Source organism: Oncorhynchus nerka, linkage group LG12 (genome assembly GCF_034236695.1).
Source record: "Oncorhynchus nerka isolate Pitt River linkage group LG12, Oner_Uvic_2.0, whole genome shotgun sequence".
Classification (NCBI taxonomy): domain Eukaryota; kingdom Metazoa; phylum Chordata; class Actinopteri; order Salmoniformes; family Salmonidae; genus Oncorhynchus; species Oncorhynchus nerka.
In genome coordinates this window covers 63614502-63630892 of record NC_088407.1, presented here as the reverse complement: position 1 = coordinate 63630892, position 16391 = coordinate 63614502, and the positions used below count along the sequence as shown (strand labels likewise).

General features: G+C 44.3%; 1 protein-coding gene across 2 annotated transcripts in view; it reads right to left on the bottom strand.

The window, feature by feature from the left end:
- The window catches only part of mnat1 (MNAT1 component of CDK activating kinase), a 53804-nt gene that overhangs the window by 35945 nt on the left and 1468 nt on the right, over positions 1 to 16391 (bottom strand). Inside the window, exons 1-7 of one of the 2 annotated variants that reach the window (XM_029675519.2) lie at positions 16273 to 16363; positions 16075 to 16165; positions 11689 to 11841; positions 11324 to 11397; positions 10760 to 10863; positions 10435 to 10575; positions 6883 to 7011 (exon numbers count right to left, since the gene is read on the bottom strand). In XM_029675519.2, coding sequence (XP_029531379.1) covers positions 6883 to 7011; positions 10435 to 10575; positions 10760 to 10863; positions 11324 to 11397; positions 11689 to 11841; positions 16075 to 16163 — 690 coding nt within the window. In that variant the 5' untranslated portion in view covers positions 16164 to 16165; positions 16273 to 16363. Of the gene's footprint in view, positions 1 to 6882; positions 7012 to 10434; positions 10576 to 10759; positions 10864 to 11323; positions 11398 to 11688; positions 11842 to 16074; positions 16166 to 16272; positions 16364 to 16391 lie in introns of those variants that run through there. The other variant, XM_029675518.2, reaches the window with a different exon arrangement.

Genomic DNA, 16391 nt, shown 5'->3' with positions numbered 1-16391 from the left:
GGCAGAGCCACAGGGGGCTCCATTCACTAAAGGCCCAGTGATAATTGCTGCAATCACAACAGAGTGAGGTGGCGGAAGTAAGACGGCCACTGTGTGGAATTGTATTGGGGATAAGTCTAATGACCAGAGTTAGGATGAACTGCACCAGCGAGCGGATCAAATCCTCCCACGTGTGATCCTCCTGCCTCCCTCACCCTCTCTGCCACCCCTACCCGGTCACGGATGGTGCTTCTGTGTGGATAAAAAGCTTTGTGGCCCCCTCTGGCCCACTGAGCACAAGTAGCAAGTGTATACGCTCCTGCCTTTGCAGTGCCTCCCCTTCCCTCGGAGGGTTAAATATAACCATCCTGCAGGCAGCAGCTGCACCAGCGCAAAGCCCTTAAAGCTGACAACTATCCTCTGGGCTGGGCCGGCCTGCCTGTAGGGTTCTGGGGCCAAGCAAAACAAGGCCAAACCAGAGGCAGGGGCACAAGTGTGAATGAATGCCCACAGATGGTGCCAATCGGGGGGGGCTACTATCCTTTACCCCAAAAGTCATCTCCCAAACCCCCAGCCCACACATCCCCGCCCCGCAGCCATGGGACTCCGTGCCAACAATGGAATATAAGAGCAAAGGTGAAGGGCCGAGCCCTCTCCCACATAAAACAAGCCAGGCTTTGAAATGTGAATGACACACTAGTCAAAATGAATGTCAATCACGTTGGTGGGGTATAAAGGGAAACATACTACTAACATATACAACCACACGTTTAGAGACCCGTGTTAATACACATAATGGAAGTGTTTAAAAGAAAAAGAAGAAATCAGAGCAATGGCTAAGTGGAGCAGAAAGAGGAGGAACATATCACAGCATTGAGAGAAGAAATGGAGTGCGTGATTAAGACTCAAGAGTGAAAGAGAAAGAGTAAGAGTGAGGGGAAAGTAGCTGTGTGGTGTAGCTGTAGCAGACTGCCTCCACAGTAGAACAGGTTGAGCAAGTCTGCCAGACAGAGCTTGGCTTGGCCTTGAATGAGGAGCATGACTACCCAACAAGGGTCACTGCAGAGGACAGCAATGAAAAACAGGCCAGCGCAAACACACACCGAATGTGTGTTCACTAAGGCCCTTAGATTCCATTCTATGGAGTCGAGCCTAAGAGGACCCTGAGAATTTTAGCAAGGTACACATCTATGTTAAGGGATAAACTTCCCACATGCATTTGTCCAAGTATTAGTTTTGCTCTCGCGCTCTCATCAAGAACGCACGTCAGCCTTGTCAGGCATGTCAGCTGCTCTGCTGGCCACGAGGGGTGCACCTCACCCCTGTGGCAGTGGGATGTTTTATTTAAGATGGCGCTGAAAGCTGGACCACGGTGGAGATTCTCTACAGGTCAACAGCAAGCAAGCATGGAAGACTGTTGTAGTCGGTCTGTATGTGTGTGAGACAGCTGCAACACAACACTTAACAGACATCTACACACAGTTACCTAGGCTACTTCCATGAACCAGTGGATAATTGAACTAAAGTAACACAATTTAACCAAGGTTTAATTTTGCAAACAAGCTTGGCTATGGCAGACTATAGCTGTCAGACTACAACAAAAAGAGGGAGAGAGCCATCATCAATAGCTAGTTTCAGCATGGAAGGGTTACCTCTCACACATCCAATTTCTTTTGATTTCAACAGATGTCTACTTTAAAAAGAGAACACGCTTCACTTTGGTCTTCGAAGGATGTTTGCCCAGGCTGGGTAACGTGTGTGTGTGTGTGGAGTACACGGATGTGTGTGTGTTTGAGAGACATCAAGGCAGGGAGTGAGAGTCTCTCTTTGTTCAGTGGAGTGCTACAAAGTCAGGGATTACCCAGACTGACTTAGGACCATTCAAGTTCACGTGCACAAGTACAGTGAAATGCCTTTCTAGCAAGCTCTAACCCCAAAAATGCAGTAAGCAATAACAATGTAATACTAAAAATACCATAAGGTAGAACAAAAACATACTACAAGAAATAAACATGAGGAAGTAAGCTATATACAGGGTCAGTTCCAATGCCATGTTTACAAAGATACTGGAGTGATAAAGGTAGACAGTGTAGGTATAGGGGTAAAGTGACGAGGCATCAGGATATACAGGGCATTTGGAAAGTATTCAGACCCCTTCACATTTTCCACTTTGTTACGTTACAGCCTTAGGTTTTTAGAAATTGAAAGTTTGTTAAAAATAAAAAACAGAAATACCTTATTTACATAAGTATTCAGACCCTTCGCTATGAGACTGGAAATTGAGCTCAGGTGCATCCTGTTTCAATTTATCATCCTTGAGATGTTTCTACAACTTGATTGGAGTCCACCTGTAGTAAATTCAACTGATTGGACATGATTTGGAAAGGCACACCTGTCTATATTGGAAAGGCACACACCTGTCACAGTTGACAGTGCATGTCAGAACAAAAAACAAGCCATGAGGTTGAAGGAATTGTCCGTAGAGCTCCAAGACAGGATCGTGTCGAGGCACAGATCTGGAGAAGGGTACGAAACAAATTGAAGCTCCCCAAGAACACAGTGGCCTCCATCATTCTTAAATGGAAATAGTTTGGAACCACCAAGACGATTCCTACAGCTGGCCGCCAAGCCAAACTGAGAAATCGGAGGAGAAGGGCTGCATCACATCCGGCTGTGATTGGGAGTCCCATAGGGCAGCGCACAACTGGCCCAGCATCGTCCAGGTTTGGCTGTCATTGTAAATAAAAATGTGTTCTTAACTGACTTGCCTAGTTAAATGAAGGTTAAAAAGGGGTTGTCAGGAAGGTGACCAGAACCCAATGGTCACTGACAGAGCTCCTCTGTGGAGATGGGAGAACCTTCCAGAAGGACAACCATCTCTGCAGCACTCCACCAAATCAGGCTTTTATGGTAGAGTGGCCGTTCAGAAGCCACTCCTCGGGTAAAAAGACACGACAGCCCGTTTGGAGTTTGCCAAAAGGCACCGAAAGGACTCTCAGACAATAAGAAACAAGATTATATGGTCTGATGAAACCAAAATGGAACTCTTTGGCCTGAATGCCAAGCGTAACATCTGGAGGAAACTTGGGACGATCCCTACGGTGAAGCATGGTGGTGGCATCATGCTGTTGGGATGTTTTTCAGCAGCAGGGACTGGGAGACTAGTCAGGATTAAGGGAAAGATGAATGGAGCAAAGTACAGAGAGATCCTTGATGAAGTCCTGAGTGCTCTGGAGCAGGTTATCAGAATGGGGCGAAAATTCACCTTCCAACAGGACAACGACCCTAAGCACACAGCCAAGACAAACGCAAAATTGGCTACGGGACAAGTCTCAAAGTCCTTGAGTGGCCCAGCCAGAGCCTGGACTTGAACCTGATCGAACATCTTTGGAGAGACCTGAAAATAGCTGTGCAGAGACGCTACCCATCCAACCTGACAGAGCTTGAGAGGATCTGCAGAGAATAATGGGATAAACTCCCCAAATACAGGTGTGCCAAGCTTGTAGCATCATACACAACAAGACTCGAGGCTGTAATCACTGCCAAAGGTGCTTCAACAAAGTACTGAGTAAAGGGTCTGAATACTCATGGAAATGTGATAGTTTTTTTTTAAAAAAAAAAACTAAATGTCTTTGCTTTGTCATTATGGGTTAGTGTGTGTAGATTGAGGGTGAAAACAACCATTTAATCCATTTTAGAATAAGGCTGTAACAAAATATGGAAAAGGTCAAGTGGTCTGAATACTTCACAAATGCACTGTATGATAAGAACAGAGTAGCAGCAGCATATATGATGATTGTTTGAGTGTGGGTGCATGTGTGTAAAGCAGGGTTTCCGTTAACCTACAGTTGCCGGCTTTTGGCCACATTTTTATTTTTAAGCTGCAAATATATATAATGCTGGCCAAACCGGGATATTTTAGATTTTTGTTACAAAAAAAAGGCTCTTTATTCATTGATGGAAATACCAGTGAATGGAAATACATTTGACCGTCATGCCTATCGGTCTTTATCCCGCACAACTATCACATGTGCAGAGCAAACAGAGCCCATCTATTGTGAAATTTCTCCTGCTGCTCCTCTGCTGGAGTAAAAACGTGCTTTTAATCAACCCATTCAGTGCGCAACAATTCTAAAGGCAATCGCATGTTAAAAACAGTTTTAGTGCATGATTAAAAATAGCTACCATTTTTATTTCTCAACTGGTAATTGAAGCGTGCCTCCCAATCACCATTCAAGTGCAAGCAACAGGCTATCAGCGCGTCACCACTTTACAATGTGAGCTGGAGGTCGTATGCATTTTGAAAACATACTTAATTGTTTGAAATCTGAATGTATTTCTCATATTATGAGGAATGTCTTACCTTGCTTCAAAGTAGACAAAAGCTAAATCCAACCATGGAAACGTGGAGGCAATTATTTTCTAAAGACTTCATAGGCAGCACGTGAGTTTCAAGTTTGTGCAAGTTAACAATTTATCCTGACATTTCTACTGTTCTGCGTGCCAGTTATGTTTTTCATGTGCATTTTTGTGAAACAGTTTAATTTCAATAATGGTTTTCATTTGCTCAATAATTGTCATGTGGTAATCATAAAAATCTGAATCTAAATTAATGTTAAAGTCAACTATGCGAAATCACCAGCCTCTGCCATATGGACACTGATACACCGTGATCCATTTGGCAGCTAAATAAATTAGCAAATGGAACTCATAGCCTATAGGTCAATGCAGCAGTAGGCCAATAACTTCCATTGCTCTTTCACACCAAGGATTGGTGATTATCGTAAATATTTTTTAAATTGCTTACTGAGGAACTACTCGGCCAGTTTATTAGGTACACCACCCCATTCATGAAAATACAGAGTTCCTACAGAATTACGTGGCCGTGGCTTGCTATATAAAAGCAGGCAGACAGGCATCGAGCCATTCAGTAACTGTTTGATTGAGCGTTAGAATGGGCAAAATGAGTGACCTAAGCGACTTCGAGAGTGGTATGATCGTCGGTGCCAAGTGCGCTGGATCCAGTACCTCAGAAACATCCGCTCTCCTTGGCTTTTCAACTACGACAGTGTCTAGGGTTTACTGAGAATTGTGCGACAAACAAAAAAAACATCCAGTCAGCAGCAGTCATGTGCGCGATAGCTCGCTGATGAGGGAGGTCGAAGGAGAATGTCAAGAATTTTTCAAGCTAACAGGCGGGACAAACAGTAAAATAACGGCGCCATACAACAGTGGTGTGCAGAACGACATTTCGGAATGCACAACTCTCCGATCCTTGCAAGAGACGACCACACCGGGTTCCTCTCCTATCTATACTGACAGCTCACCTTGGCCTGCCTGCCTGCCAGGAGAGACTCTTCAGTGTGAGGCCAAACCCCCTGCTTCCACACCCCAAAGGGGTGTCTGCTTCTATCTCCAGGATATGATAGTTAAGAGGAGCGAGAAGCGCCCTTCTTACAACCATGTGGTGCCTATAATTGATTAATGGCAAGATAATTTCTCTGTTAATTCTCTTGCTCTCTCGCTCTCAAATGACAGCAACATGACTCTGCATCTTCTCTCTTTTGAATCCTACTTCAACAGGACACCAAAAATGAAGAGATAAATAAGCCGGCGTTCTCCAGGAATCAACTGCGACATCTTGAAACGCCACCAAGTCAAACAGCAGTCTTCTGGACTGAGGTGAGTGGAAAACAAAACCACACTGAAACCAAACTGAAGCCTCAACTGCTCTACCCCACCCCGAGTCAGAGTGAGGAGAAAGCGGGAGGAGGGAGGAGAAAGAGGGGTAAAAGTGACTGGAAAAAGCCAGAGTCCGAGCCAAGAGCAACAGCATCTTACAACCTTCTCTCCATCAGCAAGTAGCACTTAATGCTGCATATCCAGTCAGTTAGAGAGAACCACATCCTCCTGAAGCCAGCCATACTGGAGCAACTCTTTTTCCAACGGTGGAAGAAGACTGGACGGTGGTCATGTCTTTGGGTTTAAATGGATATCAAATAAACTCATGGTACAAATATATTGCCCAGAGGATTACCCATGCTAGCTGGGCTGATGAGACAGAATAAAAGGTTTCTAGATTCTGCAAGCAAAACTAGTATATAGGTATGCGAGTGTGTGTGGAGAAAGACAGCTGGACAGAGAGAGAGACTTCACAATTCTGTCACAGATTTGGGACTAGTTGAGCAATAAGACACGATTTCTCCCACGCAACATTGCACCCTGGGAAGTCAGCCACACCTCCCATATGGGCTTGTGGAGAGAAAGGTGGGGGGATATCGCCTTATCTCGTCATGGTATAATGAAAATAAACTAGTGTGAAGGAAAACATAGCCATTGCCAAATGGAAGGAGGCCTCAACAGCTACCCTGAACAACAAAGCTGACAACTCAACAAAACACCTAGCCAGAGCCCTCATTCTGTCTCTGAGAGCTGCAGGTAGGAATGTGATGAAACTATGGATGAGATGAGGGCTTGTTCCCACACCAGGCAGAGAAGCGCACTAAGGGATTGGACACAGTGCACTGCAGCAACACTCTCCTTCAGGGGCTCCTCAACCATTAGCATGAATCTAAATCTAAACTGACCACCACTGTAATATGCTAACAATGAATTAGCATTTACCTAAATGGCAGTGTGTGTGCCCCATTAAGCTAGCCAGCATTGGGCTCTGTTTAAGTATGCTAACCATGCGTTACTATTGAGTGAAATCATGCAGGCAGAGTGTTCGTATGACTTTATCATGCTTTAAAGCTAGCTAAAATAGGCCGACCCAGGGTGTATGCTGGACATTCATTAGCATTTCTGTGTGGGTGCTGTTTGTATGCTAACTATGCGGTAGGCTTAAAGCATCCTTCACAGTCAGGACAGTCAGCGTGTTTACACGTGGCGTGTGGTACTCACCATAGGGATGCCGGTGGAGAAGATGGTGGTTTTGACCACCTGTTTCTGCTTCTCAATCTGGGTCTCCAGCTGGGCGGCCCGGTCCTTGTGTTGGGCCAGCAGGATGGTGGCGGGGACATGAGAGCGCTCCTGGAGGGGAACATACAAATACAGGTATGAATATGTCATCATATTTCTGTGTGTGTGTGCATTTTCAAAAACCACTGACTAGCCATGATCTAGCCTCAAGCAAAACCTGTATTTAAGCCAAGTAAAAGATGGGAGGAGCTTCAAAGACTGGCACCTGTAAATGAGATGTGTAACTTGGGAACCTCGGAGTTTACAATATCAATCACACACACACATCTCCCTATAACTGCACAACTAAGAAACCAAGGTGCTCTGAGGCTAGTCATTAAATTATTAATGCAGGCCAAGTTAAAAACAGTAGTATGTCGCTCTGCGCCATCATTACCTCCAAAAAAGACAATGCATGGTGTCCAGATGGAGCAGGACGTTATTGTCGAGGTATACAGGCGGTATGGACAGAACTGGGAGTGTTTTCATCACTAGGCAGGAAGGAAAGTGTGGCGCAGAACAATGAACAGCTGGAGGTGATCAACCGATGTATCCTTATCAGGATCTATTGCAAACACTATCAGTCTATAATGATCGTGTGTGTGTGTGTGACCCCGACCCTCAGAGATTGCTAGTGTAAATGCCAACACACAGCAGCATGTCCCCGGGGGCTGACTGCTCATCTCCCAACAGACGAGGCCCAGTGTTTAAACAAACAAACAGCTCAAACTGCTATCTGTGATCGCGCTTTACCAGGCAGCTCTTCAGGGACAATCCCTTCCACAGCCTGTTGCTAAATAACAGCTTTGCACACTTGGCATTCTCTCAACCAGCTTCCTGAGGTAGTCACCTTGAATGCATTTCAATTAACAGGAGTGCCTTGTTAAAAGAGTTCCTTTGTGGAATTGCTTTCCTTCTTAATGTGTTTGAGCCAAACAATTGTGTTGTGACAAGGTAGGGGTGGTATACATAAGATTAGAGGTTGACCAATTAAATCGTAATGGCCGATTTAATTAGGGCCAATTTCAAGTTTTCATAACAACCGGAAATTGGTATTTTTGGACACCGATTTGGATTTTTTTGTTTTGTTTAACTAGGCAAGTCAGTTAAAAACATTCTTATTTTCAATGACGGCCTAGGAACGGTGAGTTAACTGCCTCGTTCAGGGGCAGAACAACAGATTTTTACCTTGTCAGCTCGGGGGATTCAATCTTGCAACCAAACAGTTAACTAGTCCACCGCTCTAACAACCTGATTACACTGCACTCCACAAGGACACTGCCTGTTACGTGAATGCCAAGGTAAGTTGCTAGCTAGCATCTTATAAAAAACAATCAATCATAATCACGAGTTAACTACACATGGTTGATGATTTTACTAGATAATATCTATCGTGTCCTGCGTTGCATATAATCTGACTGAGCATACAAGTATCTGACTGAGCGGTGGTAGGCAGAAACAGGCGCGTAAACATTAATTCAAACAGCACTTTCGTGTGTTTTTTCAGCAGCTCTTCATTGTGCGTCAAGTATTGCGCTGTTTATGACTTCAAGCCTATCAACTCCTGAGATGAGGCTGGTGTAACCGATGTGAAATGGCTAGCTAGTTAGCGCGTGCTAATAGCATTTCAAATGTCACTCGCTCTGAGCCTGTGGTTGTTTCCCTTGCTCTGCATGGGTAACACTGCTTCGAGTGTGACTGTTGTCGATGTGTTCCTCGTTCGAGCCCAGGTAGGAGCGAGGAGAGGGATGGAAGCTATACTGTTACACTGGCAATACTAAAGTGCCTATAAGAACATCCAATAGTCAAAGGTTAATGAAATACAAATGGTATAGTCGGAAATAGTCCTATAATTCCTATAATAACTACAACCTAAAACTTCTTACCTGGGAATATTGAAGACTCCTGTTAAAAGGAACCACAAGCTTTCATATGTTCTCATGATCTGAGCAAGGAACTTAAACGTTAGCTTTCTTACATGGCACATATTGCACTTTTACTTTCTTCTCCAACACTTTGTTTTTGCATTATTTAAACCAAATTGAACATGTTTCATTATTTATTTGAGGCTAAATTGATTTTGATGTATTATATTACATCAATAAAAGTATTGTTGTAATTGTCATTATTACAAATAAATAAATAAAAATCAGCCGATTAATCAGTATCAGCTTTTTTTGGTCATCCAATAATCGGTATCGGCGTCGAAAAATCATAAAAATCGGTCGACCTCTACATAAGAGCCCCATTTCGTAAAAGACCAAGTCCATATTATGGCAAGAACAGCTCAAATGAGCAAAGAGAAACAACAGGCAATCATAACTTTAAGACATGAAGGTCATTCAAAATTGAACATTTTCAGAACTTTGAAAGTTTCTTCAAGTGCAGTCGCAAAAACCAAGTAGTATGATGAAACTGGCTCTCATGAGGACCGCCACAGGAAAGGAAGACCCAGAGTTCTCTGCTGCAGAGGATAAGTTCATTAGAGTTACCAGCCTCAGATTGCAGCCCAAATAAATGCTTCAGAGTTCAAGTAACAGACCCATCTCAACATCAACTGTTCAGAGGAGACTGTGAATCAGGCCTTCATAGTCGAATTGCTGCAAAGAAACACTAGTAAAGGACACCAATAAGAAGAAGAGACTTGCTTGGGCCAAGAAACGCAAGCAATGGACATTAGACTGGTGGAAATCTGTCCTTTGGTCTGATGAGTCCAAATTTGCGATTTTTGGTTCCAACCGCCGTGTCTTTGTGAGATGCAGAGTAGGTGAATGGATGATCTTCGCATGTGTGTTTCCTACTGGGAACCATGGAGGAGGAGGTGTGATGGTGCTTTGCTGGTGACACTGTCAGTGATTTATTTAGAATTCAAGGCACACTTAACCAGCATGGCGACCACAGGATTCTGCTGCGATACGCCATCCCATCTGGTTTGCTCTATCATTTGTTTTTCAACAGGACAATGACCCAACACACCTCCAGACTGTATAAGGGCTATTTGACCTAGAAGGAGAGTGATGGAGTGCTGCATCAGATTACCTGGCCTTCACAATCACCCGACCTCAACCTAATTGAGATGGTTTGGGATGAGTTGGACCGCAGAGTGAAGGAAAAGCAGCCAACAAGTGCTCAGCATATGTGGCAACTCCTTCAAGATGGTTGGAAAAGCATTCCAGGTGAAGCTGGTTGAGAAAATGCCAAGCGTGTGCAAAGCTGTCATCAAGGCAAAGGGTGGCTACTTTGAAGAATCTCAAATATATTGTTTAAAAAAATAAGTGGTTACTACATGATTCCATGTGTGTTATTTCATAGTTTTAATGTCTTAAAGAAAAACCCTTGAATGAGTAGGTGTGTCCAAACTTTTGACTGGTACTGTATGTCACCTGATTGTTTTCTCCATTTGCCTGTGTGGTGCTATGTGGCAATCTGAGTTTATTAGTGTGTGTGTGTGTGTGTGTGTGTGTGTGTGTGTGTGTGTGTGTGTGTGTGTCTCACCAGTTCATCCAGTAGAGCCTGCTTGCTCTTCCTCTTGGCCTGTAACTGTCTCTGTTCTTCCTGCAGAGTCTCCAGCCTGCGCTGCTCATTCCCCTGCTGCTCCAACAGCAGCAGCTCCTCCAACTCCTCCTGCTCTCGTGTCTGACAAAGAGAGGGAGAGGAGTCGGAGAGAAAACAATCAATATCATAGTAGACAGAGTATTGCAGAGGAGGAGACAGAGGTTGAGAGAGGAAGCTTGACCATTTAGTACAACAGAATAATGCATAAGCCATGCGTTTCACCAGGCAAAGCAGAGTGAGTCAGTGTGGGGTTACAGGTACCCACCAGCTTGGCCTTGTTCTTCTGAATGATGTCTCTATTCTCTCTCTGGTAAGCCTCCATGATCTGTTTGGTCCCCTCCACCTCTAGGTTGTTGGTCAGGTTATAGACTGGAGAGAAGGGAGCAGGGCAGCCCTCTATCAACATACTAGCATGGACTTCAAATGATTTAGGACTGATACTGGAAATCAGATTTGGCACAAGATGAATTATGATGTTGCAAAGCATCTGACTAGATACTTATTTAATCAAAACGCATTGAATTAAGGTTTAATGTTGAAATTGTATATATCCCTATGTAAAATAAACAATAGAAACACATAGGGTTTGCCAGTGCATTTCTCTAAAAGTAATTAGCCATGTTTCTGACGATGTAAGCATAGGGGACAGTAGAAGGTCCAACACCTTGTCACAGTGCAAACACCATCTGACAGAAATCTCTGAGAATTGGCACAGAGAGACTGGTGTGTCTCTGACCCTGGCACTGAAGCCTGTAAAACATCAACATCCAGAGGCAAGGCCAGATCAATCAGGCTACATCCTTCCCTCTCTCCCCCCACCTCCTCTCACCGATCTCCTCCACTCGCTCCAAGTAGTCATTGTATTCTCTCAAGTTGGAGAAGTCAAAGTCTCTCTTGTTGTAACTGTGAGGGAGAAAGCGAAGAGTTATTATATGCATTAGGCTTAATGCTTGTTTACAGACATTGCATTGAAACAGCAGAGCTAAAGAAATAAAGATGAGAGATGGATGGAATAAGAGGGGCTGAGAGGAAAAAGTATGGCAGGGAAAGAGCTTTCCTATTCGAGCAAACCCTGGGGGGCCCATTGTCTACAAAACAAACAGCATCATGACAATGACAAAGGCAGCTTAAGGAGAGGGAGGAGTGGGCTGAACACACAGAGACACACCCTTCTCCCCCGTGCCCCTCACTCACATCTTGAGCACCTTCTTACGGATCTCCACCTCCTTGTCGACGGCAGGGTCTTCAAAGAGCTGCACACGGAAGTTACTCTTCCTCAGGGGCGTGTCGCACTGCACACAGTTCCCCGAGCCGCGCACAAACAGCATGTCCACACAGCTCTCACATCTAAGAGGAGACAGAGACACAGACATAGTAAACCAGCCTTTCCCCATACTTGGTCCTCGGGACTACGCAGCTGATTCAAATTATCAAAGCTTAATGATGAACTGATTATTTGAATAGCTTGTGTAGTGCTAGGGCAAAAAAACAAACGTGCACCTTGGAGTCCCAAGTTTGGGAAACCCTGTGGCAAACACACACAGCTGTAGAGGAAACTATATTATATGGAGCATGCATGTCAACTACTGCCTACTGTATGTGCATGTCTAATGCACTTTTCATTAGCAAAGGCCTGGTGGTATATTTCAATTTTTTCGGTCTGTCGGAGTTATCAGCCTCACAGCACGTGATAATGGCCATCTTGTATTTTTACAGTAGGAATCATGAATGGAATGTTGATTTATACACACCACCCCCCACACACGGAAATTAATCTGACACCCCTGCCATTGACTGTCTGCACTGGAAAAACGGTTGTTGTTTTTTTTTCATTTCAAAGGAACTCATAGTGAGCATGCCACGTTGCATAGAATATAGAATCTAGTTCAGCAATGTACCCACAGCTCCTCTCATCACTAAACCATTTCAAATTCCACTGATCCTGAAGTTCCCTGAAAGGCTCTGGGTTCTTTCAACATTGTCAGGATTGTAATCATTTTTTAAATGACCTTGAAAGTGCTCTAGCAATTGACCTAATATGAATTAAATCAAAACAATTGCAAAACAGTTATAGTAGATTTAGGCTAAATTACGTTAGGCTAGAGATGAATACGTCATAAGGCATTATGAACTGCATCGATAAAGAAAGTCTAACCACATGACTACTATTGTTGCATGATACACAAATCCCATCTCATCAAGTCAATTTAGATCAAAAGGAAGGCATTCCAATGCAGCAGGTTCTATCCTCCACAAACCATCAGGACAACACAGCCGTAGCAACGACCAGAGCCAACTTTGGACCGAGCAACATTTACTAATCAATCACACCTTTGAGCAGGTTGGCGTTTATCCATGAAGACAATGGAAAAGGCCTTAATTCTTCCCTAAGTAGGCGGCAGGAGAGGCGAGCAGGGGGGCTGAATAAACATTTGCACAGTCTACTCTTAATTAAGTCTCTGAGAAGCTTTATTCCACTGGAATTCCCATTCTGTAGGCTTCCTGCTCCTAGCTGCCCACCTTCAAAAGCAAGCCCCAACATCTGGTTTCCAAATGGCCACATCTAGGGTGACTACTGCCATTTTCACCCCAAAATGTTGTTGCTTATTCAATTTGATGAAATTCTGGAGGAAATCATCTTGTGTCTCCATGTTTTTTATTTGTTTCCAAAGTCACATTGCTTTCAAAACTTCTTTAGAATGCAAGTCCTTCAGGCCAAGTTGCAGTAAACCCTTGTCACCTCATCAGCAAGATTCTCAATTAAAAAGCAGTTATGGGAGAAACTGCAGAAACTACAGGGCTTTGCCTGTTTACATATCAGATATGGATCAATCAAAGCAAACCTGCCAAAAGATAATTAACACCAAAACACCCTCTTGTATAGAACAGAGCTCACAAAACATTCACAAATAGGCCTAGTGTTCAACAACCACTGGATTTAGCACAAAAACATAGATGAAACAAAAAAGTTATCCTATACGTGGTTGGTCCCCGGGACCATGAGAGAGCCTTCTGATCAAGTGCAGCCCAGTGGGGGCAGATGTTCACTGTGGCCTCAGGCTACAGGAGATGTATAGGCCTGGCCATATGGAGGTAGAAGGGGGAGGGGTGCTGCTTGTTTCCACAGGCCCACAAAGAGCCCATTCATCAGGCAGGGCCAGGAGTGGGGTATAGCTTGCCCCCTGCCCCATAAATGGACCACACAACGGACCCTCCACAGGGGAAATCCTGTGTAATTCTAGAGCGAAGAGGTGAAGCTATGAGAAGATTGAAGGGAGGAGACTTTCAAAGTGAACTTGCCATCTTTAGGCTAGCCATCTGTATAGGACCCTCTTTCTGATTGTGCCTTTCTCCTGCTTCTGGGCATAAGGGCTTGGGAGAGACCATATGTCTAGCATCATACACACGGTTTCTCTGGCATATGCTCTCTCTCCTTCTCTCCCAAGGCTATTCTCACTGCAGCAAAGTGGTGAGTGAGCCCTCCACCCCCAGCCCTCACCTGTCCTGTTCAGAGCTCCTGGCTCATATCTCTCCCATCTGCAGCTGTCAGCAGGTCAGGGGGAGGTAAACAGGGGCCTGGCAGGGCAAAAACACCCCCCCCCCCACAACCCAAGGGCCAGTGACATTGCCTGCCTCCCTCCTCTACGGTAGAGAAGGTAAGTACAACACAGCCACATAGGGGCTGGTTCACCCGCTTCTCCCATGAAGCCCTCTCCATGCTCTGGACTGGGCCTAGGCCCAGACAGGAGATCCTTTTGTGTAGTAATCATCAAACACTGCTAAGCTGCTGTGACGCCCCTTTCCTGCCTGTGACACCCACCACCTGCAGAGCCACAGCCAGAAAACACTGAGACACTTGATTGGCTCTTAAAACTAAATGGGAAGAGGTATTTCATAAATTACAATGTACCTTATCAAGCATGGGAAAGAGTAAAACTTCCTAAATTAGTTTTCGAATAAACTACACCGATCTGCCCTCTAATGGGTAGGTGACTGACAGACACACAAGAACATAGCCTCCACCTGCAGGTGGAGGCTATCACACCTTCCTCAATCTCTACATACCCACCCTAATGTACCTGGCCCACCGTCATCTGTGCTGTGCCCAGTCCCTGCTTCCAAATGCCAAAGGACATAGGCCCTGCATCAATGGTGTGTAGGTTATAAATAACATAAGGCCAGTGTTACTGGTGACAGGGACACTAAATGTGCTGCTGTGGGATTTAAATTTAGACACATGGTGGAGTGGTTACATATAGCGTGTGGGACGGCCTACACTGGAATGGCTTCATAGCGTTGTCAGCAAGACTCTCTCCCCAATGCAGAGAAGACCTTGCCACAGTTTGACAAACCGTCAATCAGACCAACGGACAGACAGGAAGATAAACTGGTCGGCACAGGATATTTTTGTTTCTTCAATTTCATTCAAACGTAGACAATGTGTTGATTATGATTCACTATGAAACTTTTGTCAAGTTTAGGCTATTTTGTGACAGATCAAATTTGGTTCTGGGTTCCAAGATAGAGTAAATATTGTGCATCAACAATAGCACACCAAACCTTGAAATCATGAGTTATCAAATGACCAGCAGTCAGGACAGTCAAAAACAATTACCAATGTGTGTGGTTGCAGTTTCCTAGCAGCACCCAAATAATCTGGTAAACAATTCTTAAGAGCACCATCAAGGTGAACAGAGCTAGGGAAGGGTGATCCTCTAAATTGCTTTATTGCAAAGTTATTTACATTTTCTCCCAGTGTGACCCTGCGTCCAGATAGAACAGAAGCCCTGAGTTATGAGTGTGCTGACTTAATGAAAAGCACAGCCACTTCCTGATGGTACGGATAATAAACAAACAGGGTCAAGCATATGCGCCAACAGACACCAGCATTTTCCTCACCCACTGTCACTGCATAACAACACCCATAAAAATCAACCCGTCTCCTCTCCTTCATCAGGGAGACTGGGAGGATATCTGGGCTTACAAACAGGGGATGTAATTGAGGACAGCTTTCTTGCTATGTTTTTATTTTACTTCCATAGAGACTGAGGCAGTAGATCAACCTGAGTTGATAGCTATATGGTTACGTTTCAGTATCACATGTTCTTGCAATAAAAATAAACAAGCCAGCGTTGTCTATTTAAGTGATTAATGCCCGAGAAGACGGTTTTTGGAGGATATATTGGCACGGGTGTTAAGCCAGAGACGAAAACATTTACTTTGTACAACTTGTAATCAAGACACGCTGAGACAAGGGGAAGTGTTTATGTTGCAGATAGAAAGGGATGAAAAACAACAAACGTCGTGCACCTAAAAGGTCATAGTTCTTCACTTTCAGCTTTGCTAGCTACATAGTAACATCAACAGATTAAACTCCACGAGTTGAGTTTGACTAGCTAACGTTATATAGCAGAAGTACTACTAGCTAACATTACATTTTATATCCCTTGTTGTAGTGGTCTGGCTATATAACATATTTAACGGGTTGAAAACCTGCAGCTATAACTGTGAAGCTAGCTCGCTCACTGCTGGGCTTGCTAGCTAGCTAGTTAGTTAGCATGAATGGATAACGTTACTCACAGCGTGTGGCCACAAACATTCACCATCAGTTTCAGGGAAGGATTCCTGTATTTCGTTGTCTTGCATCTCGGACACCCTTGGTCGTCCATCTCTACAAAGCACAGAAATGAGATAAAACAGAACTAAAATGAACTAGCCCGCTAGCTAATAAGTTAGCAATCTTTCTTGACAGTTCACTCAAGCGGTCAAATGTGTCACCTTCAAATAGTCCCGATAAGAACGTCGCTGGTAAGAACGCTTCCTAGTTAATGGTTCCTCAAAGTGCATCGCACAAAGTGGACAAATGCAACATAGTGATAAATATTGTTATTGTCCAA